The 21,058-nt window shown below is 49.4% G+C and overlaps 1 protein-coding gene across 1 annotated transcript; it reads right to left on the reverse strand.

Annotated features, from left to right (window-relative positions):
* Positions 1–108: 108 nt before the first annotated feature.
* LOC129590893 (protein strawberry notch homolog 1-like) lies at positions 109–10,105 on the reverse strand. The gene is given in 13 exon segments (XM_055486332.1): positions 109–487; positions 896–1,240; positions 1,243–1,312; positions 1,407–1,588; positions 1,706–1,858; positions 5,295–5,628; positions 5,930–6,369; positions 6,612–6,734; positions 7,055–7,525; positions 7,783–7,943; positions 8,013–8,110; positions 8,418–8,600; positions 8,668–10,105. Coding segments are annotated over 13 exon segments (2,904 nt in total). The 5' UTR covers positions 8,821–10,105; the 3' UTR covers positions 109–296.
* Positions 10,106–21,058: the final 10,953 nt, after the last annotated feature.

Below are 21,058 nucleotides of genomic sequence, written 5' to 3' on the forward strand. Positions count from 1 at the left end.
TGCGCGTAGCAACATTTACATATTTGTGACCTGTACTGGATGGGATATTCTGTAGGGTTCTTGGTTATTATATTAATTTAGTATCTGTTCGGCCAGTACACAGAAGCCCAATAAAACCGGTGCTTCAATACGTGACAACTCGCATCGGACAACACTGGCTTTCTGTCTGCATTTCGTTACAATAACTGACTACAACGGTTGGCAATAAACACCAGCAAACGAGCAACCAGCAGCACAATACTGCACACAAATCTCCCCTTCATTAGATCAATAAATCCCATTATTAAATTAATCAGTCATTTTCCCATTAATAAATCAGCAAAATGACTAGCTAGCTGAAGCGGGGATGACGTGGCTCTTCTGAGGGCCTTCTGGCGCTGCTTCTTCTGCTTGGCCTCCTTGCGCTTGTCCTGCCGCTCCTCCTGCAGTCCTGCTCCTCGTGCACGTGCCCCGTCCGCTTCGTCCATTAGCAGCACCTTGCGCTTCGCTGCAACCATTCGCCAATCAATTTATTAATCAATAATTAAATAAAAATTCGGTTGTATTTGTTGATAGAATAAAATGAAAACTCATCTTTGAAACGTTTCTAAATTATTTCTAAGAAAGCAGTGAAAAGTTGACCGAGAAATCACACAAAAATTACGTGCTGGTGCAATATTTGCTTTTCAGTAAAAATTTTACATCTTTTAACCATACAATCAGAAAACTATTAAAAATTGGAAAACAATCACGGGGACATCGCAAGAAACTCCTTAAGAAAACTCATAAAAATTCAGTAGAAATGAATGGCATCAAAGAGAAACTAAGCAAATCGCCAAAACCGTTCGATATCGTATAAAGAATCGTTAACAATCAATAAAAATGAAAAAAGTGCGGAAAATTCTTCCTTACTGACAGACAATGCGCTGGTTGTCGCGGAAGCGCATGCGGACGTTCTGGATGCGCTTGACCACCTGCTTGTTGTAGAGGATCGGGCCGATCTCCGTCCAGACGCTGAGCACGCTGCCGGTGAGCACGCTCATCAGTCGGCGCCGCTGGCCGACGTCGCAGCCGGCGCGGTTGGCGCGCGGCCACTGCCCGGTCCAGTAGGCGTGCACGCAGCGCTTGCCCATGCTGCTGAACATGGCCTCCCACACCGGCCGCGCCTCCTCCGCCGCCACCAGCCGCCCCTTGCGCTGCACCTCCTCCAGCGCGTCCCAGCGCAGCTGCATCCCGCTGTGCGGCCGGTAGATGCAGTAGGGCCGCTGCCCCGGGCGGTGTCACCGCCGCCCTTCACCACCGCCATCCACACCGTCTGCTTCCCGGACAGCACCTGCAACACCGCAAAATCCATGAGTAAATCAGAAATAATCCCTCCAAGGTCATATAGAACTGATTGAAAACCGCCGGCCTGAATCGGGACATACCTGTTTGGAAATGTAGAAGCCGCTGCTGGCGTCGTCGTACTCGTTGAGGATCTCCTGGGCGTCCTCGAAGGACAGGCCGCGCTCCCCGGAGATGGAGTAGAGGAAGGCCGGCGGCGCGCTCCACGCCGTCTTCCCGACGAAGGTCAGCTTCTTCTCCGGCACCACTTCCGTGCTGCCGAAACCTGCCATCAACAGCCCGCGTTCATTTCTAACGTATTTATTCTCATAACTATGAATATTTGCCATGAATTCCTTTAATAATTCGCAGCGAACGGTGATTGTGCCGAATAATGAATTACCCATTTCCAGGATGCCCATCTCGAAGCAGCCCTCTCGCTTCGCCGTGTCAATCAGCCGGTCCATCGTGTAGGAGAAGCAGTCGAAGATGGCGTTCTGCATCTCCACTTTCATGCCCAGCAGCCGGTACAGGAATCTATCCATCGCCAAATTATCTGCACAAATTAATTCGTTGCATTATCAGCGCCGTAATTTGCTCCGAGATTAGTTATCTATTAATGGATTTTCAGGTGTTCGCTTATTGATTTATCCATTATTTGTTGGCGAATTCGCCGCACAAGAGGACTGTCCATTGTCAAACTAGCACTTGTGAAGAAAACCGTAGAAACTTATGCATTTTGCAACTAATTATGATAAAAACCTACGAAATTTTGATCTATTTCGCATGTACTTGCAAAGGGTACCTGCGAATTGATGCGCATTTCATGAAATTATGAAGTAAACAATAGAAATTTGTGCATTCTGCATCTAATTATGATGAATACCTACGAAATTGTGATCTATTTCGCATGTACTTGCAAAGGGTACCTGCGAATTGATGCGCATTTCATGAAATTATGAAGTAAACAATAGAAATTTGTGCATTCTGCATCTAATTATGATGAATACCTACGAAATTGTGATCTATTTCGCATGTACTTGCAAAGGGTACCTGCGAATTGATGCGCATTTCATGAAATTATGAAGTAAACAATAGAAATTTGTGCATTCTGCATCTAATTATGATGAATACCTACGAAATTGTGATCTATTTCGCATGTACTTGCAAAGGGTACCTGCGAATTGATGCGCATTTCATGAAATTATGAAGTAAACAATAGAAATTTGTGCATTCTGCATCTAATTATGATAAAAACCTACGAAATTTTGATCTATTTCGCATGTACTTGCAAAGGGTACCTGCGAATTGATGCGCATTTCATGAAATTATGAAGTAAACAATAGAAATTTGTGCATTCTGCATCTAATTATGATGAATACCTACGAAATTGTGATCTATTTCGCATGTACTTGCAAAGGGTACCTGCGAATTGATGCGCATTTCATGAAATTATGAAGTAAACAATAGAAATTTGTGCATTCTGCATCTAATTATGATGAATACCTACGAAATTGTGATCTATTTCGCATGTACTTGCAAAGGGTACCTGCGAATTGATGCGCATTTCATGAAATTATGAAGTAAACAATAGAAATTTGTGCATTTTGCATCTAATTATGATAAAACCTACGAAATTTTGATCTATTTCGCATGTACTTGCAAAGGGTACCTGCGAATTGATGCGCATTTCATGAAATTATGAAGTAAACAATAGAAATTTGTGCATTCTGCATCTAATTATGATGAATACCTACGAAATTGTGATCTATTTCGCATGTACTTGCAAAGGGTACCTGCAGATTGATGCGCATTTCATGAAATTATGAAGTAAACAATAGAAATTTGTGCATTCTGCATCTAATTATGATGAATACCTACGAAATTGTGATCTATTTCGCATGTACTTGCAAAGGGTACCTGCGAATTGATGCACATTTCATGAAATTATGAAGTAAACAATAGAAATTTGTGCATTCTGCATCTAATTATGATAAAAACCTACGAAATTTTGATCTATTTCGCATGTACTTGCAAAGGGTACCTGCGAATTGATGCGCATTTCATGAAATTATGAAGTAAACAATAGAAATTTGTGCATTCTGCATCTAATTATGATGAATACCTACGAAATTGTGATCTATTTTCGCATGTACTTGCAAAGGGTACCTGCGAATTGATGCGCATTTCATGAAATTATGAAGTAAACAATAGAAATTTGTGCATTCTGCATCTAATTATGATGAATACCTACGAAATTGTGATCTATTTCGCATGTACTTGCAAAGGGTACCTGCGAGAATTGATGCGCATTTCATGAAATTATGAAGTAAACAATAGAAATTTGTGCATTCTGCATCTAATTATGATGAATACCTACGAAATTGTGATCTATTTCGCATGTACTTGCAAAGGGTACCTGCAGAATTGATGCGCATTTCATGAAATTATGAAGTAAACAATAGAAATTTGTGCATTCTGCATCTAATTATGATGAATACCTACGAAATTGTGATCTATTTCGCATGTACTTGCAAAGGGTACCTGCAGAATTGATGCGCATTTCATGAAATTATGAAGTAAACAATAGAAATTTGTGCATTTTGCATCTAATTATGATGAATACCTGCGAAATTTTGATCTATTTCGCATGTACTTGCAAAGGGTACCTGCGAATTGATGCGCATTTCATGAAATTATGAAGTAAACAATAGAAATTTGTGCATTTTGCATCTAATTATGATGAATACCTGCGAAATTTTGATCTATTTCGCATGTACTTGCAAAGGGTACCTGCGAATTGATGCGCATTTCATGAAATTATGAAGTAAACAATAGAAATTTGTGCATTCTGCATCTAATTATGATCAATACCTACGAAATTTTGATCTATTTCGCATGTACTTGCAAAGGGTACCTGCGAATTAATGCGCATTTCATGAAATTATGAAGTAAACAATAGAAATTTGTGCATTTTGCATCTAATTATGATGAATACCTACGAAATTCTGATCTATTTCGCATGTACTTGCAAAGGGTACCTGCGAATTGATGCGCATTTCATGAAATTATGAAGTAAACAATAGAAATTTGTGCATTCTGCATCTAATTATGATGAATACCTACGAAATTGTGATCTATTTCGCATGTACTTGCAAAGGGTACCTGCGAATTGATGCGCATTTCATGAAATTATGAAGTAAACAATAGAAATTTGTGCATTCTGCATCTAATTATGATGAATACCTACGAAATTGTGATCTATTTCGCATGTACTTGCAAAGGGTACCTGCGAATTGATGCGCATTTCATGAAATTATGAAGTAAACAACAGAAATTTGTGCATTCTGCATCTAATTATGATGAATACCTACGAAATTGTGATCTATTTCGCATGTACTTGCAAAGGGTACCTGCGAATTGATGCGCATTTCATGAAATTATGAAGTCAACAATAGAAATTTGTGCATTCTGCATCTAATTATGATGAATACCTACGAAATTGTGATCTATTTCGCATGTACTTGCAAAGGGTACCTGCGAATTGATGCGCATTTCATGTGATTACGAAGAAAACAATATAAATTTATGCATTTTGCTTCTAATTACGATGAATACCAACGAAATTTTCATCTATTTCGCATGTACTTTCAAAGGGTACTTGCGAATTTCGCACTTCACAATTTATCTCCGCGATTACATATTTTCATTATTGAACTCATCGCTGCATATTATACGAGTACTAACTATATGTATAACTACTGTATGTCCATTTGCTCTACGATAATGGCCAGTTACGGCTTAATCCAATAAGTAAATGCCGCAAAAGAGAAAGGACTGAGTTACAGTACTTAACTATTTCGTCGGCAATTAAAATATCCCGAAATCCGCAAAATATTCGAGTTAATACGAGTAAACTGAATTCGTAAACAAATCAAGATAAATTCGAATAACATATTTCTCATTCAGCACCCGCTGAGGCGATAACGCACCTTTTTCCAGTCGGGGTCGGCGACCCTCCTCCTGCACCAGGAAGCCGGCATCCAGCAGCGCCTTGGGCGCCTCCTTGAAGAACTTGTTCCCCATGTTCTCCTTGTCCCACTCCGTCAGCCACTCCATCCCGGCCGTCTTGCGCAGCACCATCTCCACCGCCTGTCGCCCGTACTTGTTGTCGATATTGAACACCGACAGATCCCGTGAATCCGTCGCCCGCCGATATCCATGCGTCAACGCCCCCAGACTCTCCAGTCGCCGCGCCACCGCCGCCGCGAACCGCTTCTCGCCGGCCAGATCCGTGATTAAAAAGACATATTCCGGAGCGCTGACCTAATTTAAAGAGAAAAAATCGTGAATAATTCAAAAGCAACTAAATAATCCATTTTATTTTAAACAACTGAAGTCAATGAATAAATAAAATAAAATTCGCTTAACTTCGTAAGTAAACCAACCTCAATAAACCAGTACATTCAGTTGGATTCAAATAAAAAAAACGAAGGAAAATCAGCAAATTTCATCAAACTAAAATACAGATAACCGCTGACCAAAACGAGAACAACTTAAATCTGTCAATGAACTTGATTCTGATCTGCTGAATTTTACTAGAAAAAATGATGATGAATTGTCAGACCTGGTTGCTGCGGTGCGTCCGTCCGAACTGCTGCACGGCCTTGTCGGCGGACCAGGGCAACTCCAGCGTGATGTGCACGCGCCGGCGCTGGTTGAGCGCGCGCCGGTCGGCCTGCAGCGAGATGCCGGAGCTGGCCGCCTCGCTGATGATGGCGAGGAGTTTGTGGCCGTCCATGAAGCGCTGCTTCTCCGCCAGGTTCAGCATCTCCAGCGCCACGTCCGACTCGTTGCGCGCCTCGTACTGCACGCCGCCGCCCTCGGTGGCCACCACGCGCCCCTTCCGCCCCGTCATCTCCGCCACCACTTCCGGCCCGCCCAGCTGGTCGATCAGGTCGTCCAGCGTGTTGGGCGGCAGCCGGTCCGACACGTCTGCGAATTTGTCCAGCACGTCCTGCTTCAGTTTCCACGCGCGATCCTGCAGTTCCCGCGACGACAGCCCGTCTACAAGCGCACCATGACATAAATAGTTATTCAATCCGGTAGTGAGATATTCAGTTATTCAATCAAAATATTTACCTGCTTCTTAAATCACTTCTATCAGTTCTATGGCACATCAGTTTTTAATAAGTGATCAGTAATGCGATTTACTGTTTAATAATAAGAAAACAGCAGCAATATTATTATCCATTATTCATGATCATATAACAATAATCATTAACTCGACAAAGCAAACAACGTTCAACCTGGCGGCGGCACAGCCTGTGCACCACCCTCATCGTCCACTTTCCCCTTGTCGGCGGTGCTGCCCTTCTTCCGCTGCTGCTTTTTCGCTTTTCTCTTCGTTTCCAGCAGCCTCACCCATGGGTCTACAATTAATTTTACTTTTGTACATGAATCTGCAGTTTCTTTAGCACATCTGCAAAATTTATAAAATTTAATAACTATTTTCGAAATTTTTCAAGTTTATTTATTCTTTTTTCATCAAACTAAAATACAGATAACCGCTGACCAAAATTTGAACAAATTTGCGATTTTTACCATCTGTATACACTACAGAAATCATCGATTTTTCCCGTATTCCTGTTGGTTCACATACACCGAGGATATGTTATTCGTAAAACAAATAATCTGCATTTTTCACAGTTTTTTTAAGCAAATGGGCAGCTACACCGGATTGCCAACGTACTGCCTTCGTCGCTGTAGAGGGACTCCTCCGAGCCGGATCCCGAGCCCGAGGCCTCGCCGCTGGCCGGGTCGTCCTCCTCCGCCTCGTTGCCGCTCTCCTCGGCCGACGAGCTGCTCTCGCTGGGCACGAAATCCGACGCATCCGACTCCTCCTCCTCGTCGCTCGTGCCGGATTTACGCTTCTTCGCCTGCTTTTTGTACGCATTGACCGTCCGGGACTTCTTCCGCTTCTTCCCGTTCCCGTTGGCGCTGTCGGCTCCGGTCTTGCTACTGTTGGCAGCGACTATTTTGTGGTTGACGGAGGCCGCCGCCATGGCAGCCGCCCGCGATGCGCGCCCGCAAGAGGACGGCTGCGCTGCTGGCCCGGGCCGATCGTCGTCGCTCTCCTCATCCTTAGAGTCGTCGTCGTCGTCCTCAAACTCCGACATACCGGGCAGTTTGTATGACTCTACCACTGTGCGATTTCGCCGCTCTGTTAAAGAAAATACATTTACTTTACTCGAGCACGGTTGTGATGTTTCAAGTTTTTATATCATATACACAGCTAACTGATAACCCTGTGATATTTTCCGTTGGTACAAGAACTGCACCCACGAATGTTTCACAACTGCATGCAACTACAGTACATTTCATATCCATCAGATGTATTTGTGATCAGTGATACAATGTTAATACGGGGATAAGCGATCAATGTACAAAGAGAGGACATATTTAACTAGATGGACCTACTGGGACGGCGTTTGGCGTTGCCGGACAGCAGCGCATCGGGCTCCACATCCAGCGCGTCGTCCATGGCGTCCTCCAGCAGGTCGGCCATGCCCACCGTTTCCAGGGCCTTGCGCCGGTCGAAGGCCGGAAAGTGCTTCTCCACCAACGACCCGAACACCGCTCTGCAACAGGATTCAGATCGATACGCCGAATGTTTCACAAACATAATGTTTCCATGCAGAAGCACGTACTTGGCCGTGGAGACGAACTCGGTGAGGTCACCGCGTTTCTCCTCCAGCACCTCCAGGGTGCGCGCCTCCCCCGTCGACTGCAGTCCGATCACCACGCACTACGCAAACAAGGGATTACGGTTAATTGATTCCAGTGAAAATAGTTAGGAAAAAGCCGTGTAAATGCTTTGTAGTTTGTGCATAGATAAAAACAGGAGAAACAGCAATGTTTTGCAACAACAGAATATCAGTAACAGGAAAGTAAAACGCCCACAACACCATGCAAAACCAATCATGGCTTGTTGCCAAACTGGGTGCAACCCAAAACTGTTTTGACCAAAACTGAGCCAAGCAATTCGCTCACACAGACAGCTGGAAAAATATTCGCAAAAAATGTAGGAAATTATATGGAAAAATATCTCGCACCTTTCCCTCTTTGACGGCGGCTTTGGCAGTGCGCACGGTGTGGCGGACTTTGGCGGATAAGCACAAATACTTGAAGAAGCGCTGATGCGCGCCCCAGAACTGGCCCCACATGTGCTTGAGCGTGCGCGGATCGGCGTCGAACAGCGCAGCCGCTGCTGCGAACTTCTCCCTGGCGAATGTCCACTACAAACAAAATTCTGGATAATGTTATAAATTCTAAATAAAATAAATTTCATTTAGTTACGCTGACCAGCTCGACGCAGGCGTCATACAGCGCCCGGTAGTTGTCCTCCATGGGCACCTGCTTGATGTCGAAGGACACGCCGCTGAAGCTCAGTGTGTGCAGCGGCGTGGGCGCGATGGAGATGGTGGCGATGGACATGAAGCTGCGCGGGATGTACATTGCGCGCCAACTCAAGTGAAATTCAATTCAGTAAAATCAAATCAACATCAATACATATCACGTAAAGTTCTCTAGAAATCATATCAAATGCAATAAAAATCAAATTAAATTCGATAAAACCAAACCGGATGCCAGTGTCAGAGGAGTACGACTGCGCCTGGTGCGTACGGTCCACACAGGACGTACTTGCACCATTGCTTGCCGATACCACCTCTCTCGCTGTACGTACGTGTGCTGCTGCACTGCACTCATCCGCTGAAGCGGATATACGCAGCGCATACACTGAGCCACACTTGCTCTCTCGTTCCTCTCTCGCGGTATGACTCAGCGTTGATACGCTCGCGTTGGATTGAGTCCAGTCTGCGCATCATCACACAGCTGATGGCACACAGCACGTGTTTGCCGCCAGTTGCTTCTTTCACGCCTTGACGGACGCTCAAGAGCTTTTCTAGCACACACTTGCTTGGCCATCACGGCTATGTTCTTGCTTTCCTGCTATTACGCAGCATTGTTCCCCCTTTATTTGTACAATAAAGCATCACTCGTGATCTCCTCGTGCTTGTCTGTTACATGGTAGCAGCATCTTTTCTGGTTTTCCTTCCTACGGAACCTTTGAGGAGACGGTGAAGGCTTCAATTACGGAGAACTCGTGAGGAACCTTTTCAGTCACTGTCAGACAGATTGCTGAAGCAATCTCTGCATTGACTGTCGATCGGACTGATCGCATCGTCTTACAGCTGAGGAAAACGAGGATCACTGAAGTGATTCTCACCCAGCTGGTGAGCACAGTTTCTCTGTCTCTTCCACATTGAAGAGCACATTCCCAACAGCACGGAATTCTCCCAACTGACGGATCAGACTCGAACGAGAGTCTGCAGCGCGAACGGATTACTCCAATAATACGGGGACCATCGGTTTGAACACCGACCCGCAACTTTAACGGCGGATTTTTACTCGGAAACGACGGATTTCCGACCTCGGACGGAGGAAATCGAGCGGAACCGACACCGACACCGACACCGGTAAAGTAACGGTTCTAGGTCGATCTTAGCCGCAACTAGGTCGGCTTTTCACTTTCTAACGGTAGAAAACGAATTCTATCCGTAAAATTTAACTTTTTAACGGTTAAAAAGTAATTTCCGACGGAGAAACCGACTCGGAATTTTGCTTTTGGTCGAGAACCGACCTGCTAGGTCAACGAACCTGTCTAGACAGTTAGACAAAGGCTAACCGGCAACAGGTCGGAAACTCTCTTGTTTTTGATTTCTAACGGTGTTTCGACCACCAGAAAATTTTCTTAATTAATAAAACTAATTTCTAACGGTTAAAAACTCAAAAATCCGACTAGATAAACTTTCTAGCCGAGCAAAAATAATTTGTTTTTCTCGCGGGAAATAGCGCGAAAATTCTCGAACTTCCTTGTGACGTCATAACGACCGCTTATCAGTACTTAAGAGGCAGCCAATCAGAGTGCAGGGGAAAGTTCCCATAGCCTAACATAGGCGTGATTCATCGTTTTTTTGTAAATTTTGCACGCGGCTCGCATTCTGTGACGTAGGCAGAAGTGCAAGACCACTTAACCTGTTACGTCACACTGGTCAGCACAGTAGTATAGGACGTACTACACCGTACTACTATAACGTACTGTACCGTACCATAGTACTGCATATTAACCCTGTGTACTGAGTCACCAACAGACACAACAACAACAACAACAACATCTCACCGGACGTTCCTGACCCTCGGAAGTTCCTGAACCAAAAGACGTTCCCGATTTCATCGAACATCCTCACACAGAGGATTGTTCGATTTTCTCTTCTTTAACTAATAAAACCTTTGAGGCTCCACCAGAGCCGACCCGATTCGACAACAATGTCGAATCCTCGAGAAAACGAATACGCGAGAAAGTTCAACACCGACTATTCTCGGCGTGCGAACATGACCGGAAAGTACTCACTCCGGTACGCCGGTCAGGACAAAAGTCAGCCGTCCTCAACCGACTCGACTAAGTCGGCCGAAGCGAAGGAGAGACGCAACGAACGGATTCTCCTCGCTGACTCGAATCCAACCTCGGATGACAGTTTTGAGGACGCCAGGGATAAAACATTCCTGGAAGCCCCAGCTGACGTAGCAGCCCCGTCCCACCCGACCGGGGAGGATGTGGAACAGCTGCAGGCAGAGACCACATTGTCTCATGCCGACCAACAGTCGAGCTCACACGGAGCTCCAGACTCGGTAACGGCTACAAAAGCCACCGAGCTTGGACGGCAATCACCCAACAGGACGGAAGAAGTGCCGAAGCCAACCTCGTCCAACACGGACATACCGACTAACCAAGTCGGACGGAAATCGCCGACCACACAGGTCGAGCGAAAATCTCCGACCAAAGAAGTCGGTACACAATCACCGACTAAGGAAGCCGACCAACAAATGGTCGGCCAGCCCTCAGCAAAGGAAGTCGACCAACCGAAGGTCGACCTACCACTAACGAAAGAGGTCGGACAACCGACCTCGAACGGAATGGAGAAACCGACAACAGAAGTCGGCAACGTCCGACCGACCACACAGGTCGGAAGGATTTCGCCAGTCTCGAAGGTCGGTCAACAGACGCCGACCACCGAGATCGGAGAAAAGGAAGTCGGCAATAAGCAACCGACTAGCCTGGAACGGCAACCAGCCGACACAAAGTCGGATGCGACCGTCCAGTCGACTAAATCACCGGCAGGAACGACAGATTCCGAGGTACCGCCACGAAGCGGCCCTCACCCAGCCGGATCGCCGACTAACATGCCGGCACCCAACGAACGGATAATTTCACCGTTGAGCCGACCTTCGCCAACCGGAAGCGACTCGACTCGAGTAACCGAAGCTCAACAAACGGTGAAGTCGACTAAGGCGACACAAAGTCGACCTGTCGACCTGAACCAAAGGTTGTCACCACCAATGTTCGGAACTGGCGAACTTGGTAGCACTCCGTCACCGACAAATGAAGTCTTCGAGGCAACAAACGCGTCAAGACCGAACAGTGCGGACGGATTCTTTACGACACCACCCAAGTCCGATAAGGAGAATCTTGGATACCAGGCCAGTGCACTCGAATACACGGCCAAGAAGTGGATCGCGGCAACACCGCCCGAGAAGATTAACGATCTCGACCTACTCCGAGCGAGATGCCACAAACTGATCACACAGATCGTTTTGGCGGACAAAATCGTCGACTCGGCAGAAGGATCCCTCCGAAACTCGGAGGACACCCATAGGCTCGAACGGAGGAAATGGGAACGAGATATGGCCGATGCTAACAAGGGCATCGCCACCCAACAACGGGAAATCGACCGGCTTAACGCTGTATTGAAGCGAGCCGACTTACCGTGTCGATACGAAGACGACCGAATTGCCACACTTAATGGCATGTTGGACCGGTCAACAGCAGCCGTCTTCGAAATCAAAAAAGAGCTCGACGAGGCGCACAAAGCGCTCGAAGAAGCACAGAAAGACCTGGCCGAAGTTCAGACCACACTGGTCGAGTCGGAACAGGCAGCAGGAGCGTTCCATCAGCAACTCAACCAGGCCAACGAAGAAGCCGAGGTCTATCGAAACGAAGTCGATAGATACGTGGTGGAACTCAAGAGGGCCGATAACGAGATCGACCGTCTAACGCAACGAGTCGACGAGCTCGAGGCGGAAATGGAAATCCTCCTCGTCAGAACGGGACGTCGATTCATCGACGCGAACGCTCGGGACATGGGCTTTCCTAACCAAAGGACAGCCGATGTCGACCTGGTGGAAGCAAACGCTCAGCTAGCCGACCAGGTTTATGGACTGAACCAAGCCCTCAAGGAGGAACAGAAACTCCGAGCTCAACTGGAGTACAGCCTGAACGAAGCTCGAAAAGTAAACGAGGCGCAACACGGCCGCATCGTTTACCTGGAAGCTCGCGAAGTCGAACTATACGACTTCGGCGAACAGGCAGCCCGCAATCTCACGGAGATGATGCGGCAAATGGACGAGATGGACACGGAAACACGGTGTCTGAGGGAAGAGAAGAAGCACCTGGAACAAAGCCAGGTCGAACTTCCCCCATACCGGGAACGAAGTCGGGTTGAACCTCCTTCATACCGGACGTCCATGGCACAGGATCAACAGCCGTCACGAACGATCAGTGACATCCTGTGGGGAATCAACCCAACCCAGCAAATGGCGGAGAAGGAGAACAACACCTCCTACTTCGTCGGAGTCGTAACGACCGACCCAAGCGTGGGAACAATCCCACAACCACCAACAGTTCCGGCTGCTCCGGAACCGGAACACAATACGTCGACCGCGGCACCGCGAGTGCCAACGTCGAACGTGGCGACAACGACGTCTGCCGGTGCATATACCAGCACCTCGTACGCGACGCGGACAACAACGTACGCGCCGGTACCTAACGCGAGAGGAGACCAAGCAACAGACGCCGAACGTCTCTTAGTCCCGCCACTGAGACCGGGCATACAAGCATATCGCCCACCAAGGACGAACTCCAATCCGAACTTCCTCCGCCAGAACCCGCCGTTCGACTTTGAACGAGCGAGGGCTCGGTCATTCAACACGACCGACCAGCGGCAGGACGGACAGAACGGAGAGGATAGCCCCGACCAACAAGGTCGGGTGCCCCTACACCGACTAATACAAGGTCGGATACCGGCTCAGGGAACACAGCCCGACCGGTACGGAAGAGTCTACGACCAACCGAGTGGATTCTATCCGCAGGCGCCGAGACAAAATCGAGCGCCCCCTCCACAACAGTATGGAGGACAGCCACAACGGCCTCGTCACGAAGACCAGGCCCAGGCTCGGTATCCGCAACAGGATGGATACGACGGCTACGACGAAGAAGCCTATCAACAGGGGGCATACGAAGACCAACAAGGTCACGTACCATATGCCAACCGTCCACTCGCCCCGGCTGCACAACAAGCTGCGCCGGTGGCACACCTGATTCCTCCGGCACAGGACCCGGCACATATTGCTTTGGTACGAGCGATATCCCACGGACGTCGGCAACCCTTACCGCCGTTCGACGGAGACCACACCAAACTTCATGGGTGGCTTAAACAGATCCGAAGCCTGTATCGTCAAGCCCAACAGTGGTACGAAGACGATCAGACTTTCATGTCCGACTTGGTAGCCCGACTAGAGGGCCAAGCGGAAGAGTGGCATACCCTCGAAGCCGCCGGAGAACCACTCGGCGGATGGCCAGTCAACGTATGGCTGACCAAATTCGAGCAGCGATTTGCGGACAAGAACAAGGAAGTGAACATGATATCCCGAATTAATAAACGGATATTTCGCTTCGGCGAAGAAACGCCGGAACAGTACTACGACGCAATGATGTTCATGAAGTCCCAAGTCCCCACGATTACCGATCAAATAATAATGTACCATCTCAAGGAGAACGTCCACGAACCCAAACTACGGGAAGCCCTGGAAATCAGGATGCCAGCGACACCAATCGAGTTCCGCGACTACTTACGGAGCTTCGTCAATGGCAAGGAAATGTACGAGGTGCGCAGACAACGCGATGGCGATTATGCCAGAGTCCGGGCAGCAACACCTGCACCTGCCCCGGCTCCACCTCCGGCGATACCGCAACAGACCGGATATCAGCCGCACATGATGCCGGGATACCAAACCCCAACGGCACAGTACGGACAACGGAGTCCGGCGCCGACGCCACCGGTGCAACAAGCACCAGTCCAGCAACAGACTTGGGCGGGCGCGGCGGCAGCAAATCTGAACCCCCCGGCACCTGGAATCGGAGCCCCCGTTAACAACTACGGAGGCCCAGGTTACGGCTCGGGCGGTAATCAAAACAACACAGGTTTTGGTTACGGACAGAACCCGAACCAGGGATACTCCGCATACGGCCCACCTCCCACACAGGGATACGGCGGCGGAGGTTTCGGTCGCGGAAAAGGACGTGGCGGCGGAAAACGCGGCCGCGGCAACTTTCCTAACCGCGGCGGAGGCGGCAACCAACAAGGGAACCGACCTCCCCAGGCACAACAAAGTGCTCGGCAATATACGACCTATGTGGATCGGATGGAACAACTGTTCCTCCAATGGTCGCTAGCGGACAGCTTTACTTGCAACTTCTGCAAGTTCAGCAATCACGACCAAGCACGATGTGCGTTCATCGGTACTCGGGTACAGGACAACCCGAATCGCCGTTGGTTCGAGGATTGGCATACGCGATACCAGACGGGAGGACCACTGGGATCGGCCAACCCGAACTACGCACTGGTCGTGCCGCCCCCGCGCCAACGCCAACAAGGTGGAGGCTCGGGCGGCGCCGGTAACGGAAACCGGCAAACCGGCCCAGGAAATGGGTCGGGTGGCAACCGCAGGAATAGCGGTGGAGGTCAACAAGGATCTCCGGAACGGCGGCAACAGTTACCGCCACACCAGCCTTTCGGCTTGGCGTCGCCCAACAACGGGCCAGCTCGGAGTAATTCCCCGGGAAACGCCCAAGGTCGATGAGCTCCGGTGACTCATTCGACCTCCAACATCCGACCGAACCACCGGACAAGGATAATCCGACTAACCAACCGCTTAATTACCGGAACGAACTGAACTTTCCTACGACAATCGAGGAAGGCTATCAACAGATAGCAACCATCCTCCAACTACTCGGACTGAACGAAAACAGCTCCGAGGAGGATTTCGCGAAAGCGATGTCGACCCCCACAAAGGAGGCGGAAACGGCTCGGAAGTTAGCCGCTCAGCTCGGCGTGTACGCCAACAATGGCACCGTCGAAGCTTGGCCCGGGATGCAACAAGCACTCGAGGCAACCGACCCAGCGCATCAACTTGGCACTGGAACGTCGGAGGTCGGAACGCAGGAATTGCCCGACCCAAGCAGCGCAAACAATGCGACTGCGCCGTCCGTCACACAAAGTGACGTAGCACGGCCCGGCCACGGAAGCTGGACCGGATTGCCGGTGAGGACAAACTCAACCGAGCAGCCCAGACGAGGCCCAAGACGTGGAGGACCGGGACGCCGATCCACGCACCGGGGCAACAGAAACTTCCCCAATGTATCATCCGGACGCGCAACGGATAGATACGCTGCAACAATGGCAGCAATCGACCTTACCGAAGAACCGGAAGGATTCGAGCAATGGGAAACAGTCCCATTGGGAGCACAGGTACCCGCCTACTCTCGGCCGGAGGAAACGGACCTCTCCCAACCAAAGGAGCAGTCGGCCAGAACGGTAGCCGGCTCTCGAACATTCCTCAACCTCGACTACATGTGGTCGACATTGAGACCAACGGAAGTCTCAATGGAGGAACGGATATTGACACAAGCACAACGGTTCAGAACCACCGAAATACCGGAGGACGGAGTAGCTAACCGACCCGAGGTACAAAAAGTGGTTGAAGTCGGAGTTGAATCTACACAAGGTTCAACTCAACAGTCAGCCGACCACGGACCAGTGTCGTTAATCCCCATCAAACCAACGGTGCGGGAAGTTACCTTTGAGAAGGGAACACATAAGAAACCGAAGACAGTTCGAGCTTGGACACACGAAATCCAAGTCGGATCCACGCCCACACTGGCGATGTTGGATACCGGAGCGGAAACTTCGCTCATCGAACAACGGTTTTGTGAGAGGAACGGCTTAACGATACAACCTCTCGGACACTACACCAAAATACTCGGTGTAGGCGGACAAGTCGCCTTCGTAGTGTCTCATTGCTGTACGGCGCCTGTCACAATGCAGGGCTTTACCAGCCATCACACTTTCCACGTCCAGCCAACCGAAGCGGACATCCCAGTGCTACTCGGATGCGACTACCTGCATTCAAAGTTCACCTTCATCCTGACACCGATTCCTATTCCGGAACAACCAGAAGGAACGAAGGTAGTGCAGTCTATCCCGATACCAGAGGCATCGGACACGGTAGGAAACGAAGTTCGGATTAGTCGGCTTGATCACCCGGCCAACTCCACACGTAACATCTGCCGCGATTGCCGGGATACCAACCGCACTCTGCTGGAGGAACTAGCACTCCATAACACGATAGAGCACTATCAGAAACGGATACGCGACGGTACACTACGACCGGTTAGGACTGTACTGAAGTCTATCCCGATACCAGAGGCATCCGCTGACGCGGATGCCATGAACCGAGAGGAGGTACGACAAAAGTACCGAACTTGGTTCACGGGAGTTCGACACTTTCTCGACCAACGGACGTCGGAGTTAGTGACCACTCTGCAACAGAACGGAGCGGTAACCCCCGACCAGATACTGGACGCACAACAAACGTGTGAACCGGTAATCGCCCTCATAAACGACATAGAGGACGAAGCATGGGAATGGGAAGAAGAACGAATTCCGATCCATCGACAGTACATGGAGTACGGACTTCCTATACCACCCCCGCTCGAAATGCCGTGCCAGGAACTAGGCTCTCAACTTTTCGCCCATATGCAGCGAATAAGGTTGCACGGAGAATCGTCAACGACTGCATTTTGGCAACGGTACGGTGAGGACACCGCCATAACGCGGCAAGTCCCTAGACCGTTACCACCACTTATGCCGCACACTCCAACCGACGTGAAGTTTGTGAGTAGCCCAGCGAAGCCTCAAGGAAACGTAGTCCCGGAGGAAACCGATCAACCTTATCGGTGTGCTATCTGTCAAGACAATATTGACGAGGTAGTACGAGCAATAAAAGCTCATCACGACCTAACTTGGTCGGACGACAGACCGTCGTCACCGTCGCCTCCGCAACAAGAACGGAAGGTAGATCGCTTTCGGAAGCCCCAACAGACGAGCACCCGATGGCTGAGCAACATAGGCTCACAGCCAACCGACCTTGAGAATCAGGACGGAGCAAGTCGACCTACCCAACCGACGGACAGAGTCGACCAACTCGAACCGACCACAAAGGTCGGATTCGAAAACATGTCAGAAGTCGACCCCGAAAACGGATCGGAAGTCGAATTCGAAGATTATCAGTCGGACGACTCGGACATACAAAGCACGAGTGATTCGGCGGACACAGACTCCGATAACCGACCTTCGGCAGAATCCGAGGAAGATGACGACGAAGAATTCGATCTGTCAGTCCGACACTGCAGGACGGATAAACCGAGCATAAACGACTCGGACGATTCGTCATCGGAGGACGAAGAACCGACCTTCGATGTCCGGCTAACCACAGCATTGCGGTCTATAGTCCACACAGAACTAATAGACGAGCAACCGGAACAAACCGAACGGCCCAAGCCAGTCGACCCCGAACAACAGGAGGAACTCGACCAACTTAAGGCTTTATGGGAATTCGGAGGAGGTAAACCGGAACAAGACGATCTCCGACCTCCAACTATCGTCATTCAGCAATTGTCAACCGAACAACCGACCTTGGCTAACTTGACCGACCAACAGAAGTCGGAGCATTTCAACACATGGAAGGCACGAGTCGCCAAAGTCAAGACGATTGACGAGCTGGACCTGGACAACAAATGCCCAGAAGTCCACCACTTGAAGCTGGATCCCTACGTAGAGACGAAAGCGCTAGACCGACAAGTTGTCTTTAACAGCGAACGAGTCTCTCTTCCACCATGGTCAACATGTTCGATCAAGGTACGGACGGCCAAACCAATGGATCCGAGAAGACGAATTTACTTCTCTACCCTACAACGGGTAGTCCGACCTATTCGGCCAATTGAAGCCAAGATCGATATCCGACCTCAAGTCGACACGGCCTGGATAAACATCCAGAACACGACTCACCAAACGAAGGTGTTGAAGAAGGGTGTACGACTTGGCCATATGCAATATGCTGATGTCTACGAACCGGAAATCAACAACGAATTCGTCGAATGGGAACTCCCACACAAAGTGGCGAAGACATGGCCCCCTACTCGGGAAATAAAGCCAAAACCCCAGTTCGAAGTTTTCGAGGCAACTGGAGTTCGGGCCCAACGGAAGGTCAAACTCATCCCTCGAGCCGTAACCATGGTAGAAGTCGTCCTGGACGTACCGGTATCCACGGACCAGAGACTGATGTACCTAGGTGAATCCGACCCCAAACGAGACGGAGTCGAATTCATGGACGGCGTAACCAAGCACGACGGGAAACGATTCACCGTCATGGTGGCAAACCATACTCATCGGGAAGTCACCTTACGCAAAGGTGCACCGATGGGTCGAGCCGAAGCATTTACAATGATGACGGACGACCAGAAGGTCGAAGAGGCACGAGTCAACACGGCAGAGGTAGAAAAGGAAGACGCCGAATCCCAGGAGGAACGACGGAGAATCATCGACTCCATGAACTTCGGTAAAAACTTAACCGATGAGCAACTAGCTAAACTAAAGGCAGTTGCATGGGATTACCGGACTGTATTTCCGACCTCGAAGAAACCTTACGGAGACGTCAAAGGGGTAACACATACCATTGATGTCCAAGGTGCACAGCCGATTAAGATGAACCCCACCAGGACAAGCTGGAAGGGACGCGAATTCATCCAGAAACACGTGCAGGAGATGCTCGACCAAGGAGTCATCGAACCGTCATCGGCTGCATGGAGCTTCCCCGTCGTCTTAGCCGCGAAACGGAACGGAGACGGCACGGTAGAACACGCTTCTGCATCAACTATATCAAGTTGAATGCCGTTACGAAGAAAAACAACTACCCACTACCGAACCCGGACGAGCTATTGGACCGATGTGCCGGAATGGAATACTACGGCAAAGTAGACTGTCAGTCCGGCTTTTGGCAAATTCTATGGACGAACAATCCAAAGACCTTCACGACCTTCCAAAGGCATATGGATAAAATTACGGCATCAGCTCGGAAGAAAGGTGTATTCGCCTACATCGACGATATCATCTTCTTCGGCAAAACGTTCGAAGACTTCCTAGAGGCTTTCCAGCGACTCGAATGCCTCCGCGATGCTGGATTTACGGTCAAACCCTCAAATGTGAGATCGGAACGGACAGACTGCTGTTCCTTGGACACGTCCTTAGCAAGATGGAGTCCAGACCGATGACGAGAAAGTGGCCTGTATTGCAGAACAAAGCTGCCCGAGAACTGAACGGCAACTCAGGTCGTTCCTCGGACTGGCCAACTACTATCGGAAATTCATCCGAGGATACGCTCAGAAAACGTCAAAAATGTACGAGCTCCTCCGGAAGGATAAAAATATCAAGCTCGATTGGACGGGAGCCCACACGGCTGAGTTCAACGACATCAAGAAGGCGCTAACCGAAGCACCTGTACTGGCGAAGTTCGACCCGACCAAGAAGACCGTCATCGAATGTGACGCAAGCGGAGCCGGACTTGGCGCGGTGATCTCACAAGACGATCATCCAATCGCCTACGCCAGCCGAGTCTTACGTGGACCGGAACTCAACTACGGAGTTACCGAATGGGAATGTTTGGCCGTGGTATGGGCTGTGCAGAAATTCAAGCACTTCATCGACCACGGACCATTCACCGTAAGAACGGATCATCGAGCACTACAGAACCTGCTCCGATGCGAGTCGAACCGACCGGGCATCAACCCTCGACTAACAAGATGGGCACTGGCTTTACAAGGACGGGACATAACCATCGAGTATAAGCCAGGCGTATTCTGCGACAATGCGGACGCCCTGTCGAGATGGCCACTCGAACGCAGTGAAGACAAAGATCCACATGAAGAGTTGGATCAAGTCCCCAACTTCGAGGACTTTAAGGACGAAGTTAAGGTCTGCACAATACGGACTCTTAGACGTCTGAAGGCGAACGCCTCCAAGAAGAAGAACAGGGATAAGGAAAACCCACCAAAAATCCCCCTTCCACCGGTTCTCCCCGGATGCAATGTCATAACCGACTGGGATGACTTGAGTACCACAGAGGTCCGAGTCATAAACATCCCAGCACCGGAGACACCGGAACCGACCATTCGGACCGTCAACACGGCGGAAGGTGATGAGTTGGAAGTCGAAGAGACACTACCACCTCCACCCGAACCGAACATGGAACTTCGGAAAGCGCAGTTGCGAGACCCGCAGCTACGCAAAATCATTGACGAACTGGAAAACCCAGAGAGACTCGACCACAAGTCGAAGCATCTGGAACACTACCAGATGGCGCAAGGAGTACTGTACAGACTGAAGACGATCAACACAAAGTTGGAACGTTGCTTCGTCGTACCACTCTTTATGCGGAATCAAATCATCCGATCGCTCCACGA

Source organism: Paramacrobiotus metropolitanus, unplaced genomic scaffold, assembly GCF_019649055.1.
Source record: "Paramacrobiotus metropolitanus isolate TYO unplaced genomic scaffold, Prichtersi_v1.0 Parri_scaffold0000043, whole genome shotgun sequence".
Classification (NCBI taxonomy): Eukaryota; Metazoa; Tardigrada; class Eutardigrada; order Parachela; family Macrobiotidae; genus Paramacrobiotus; species Paramacrobiotus metropolitanus.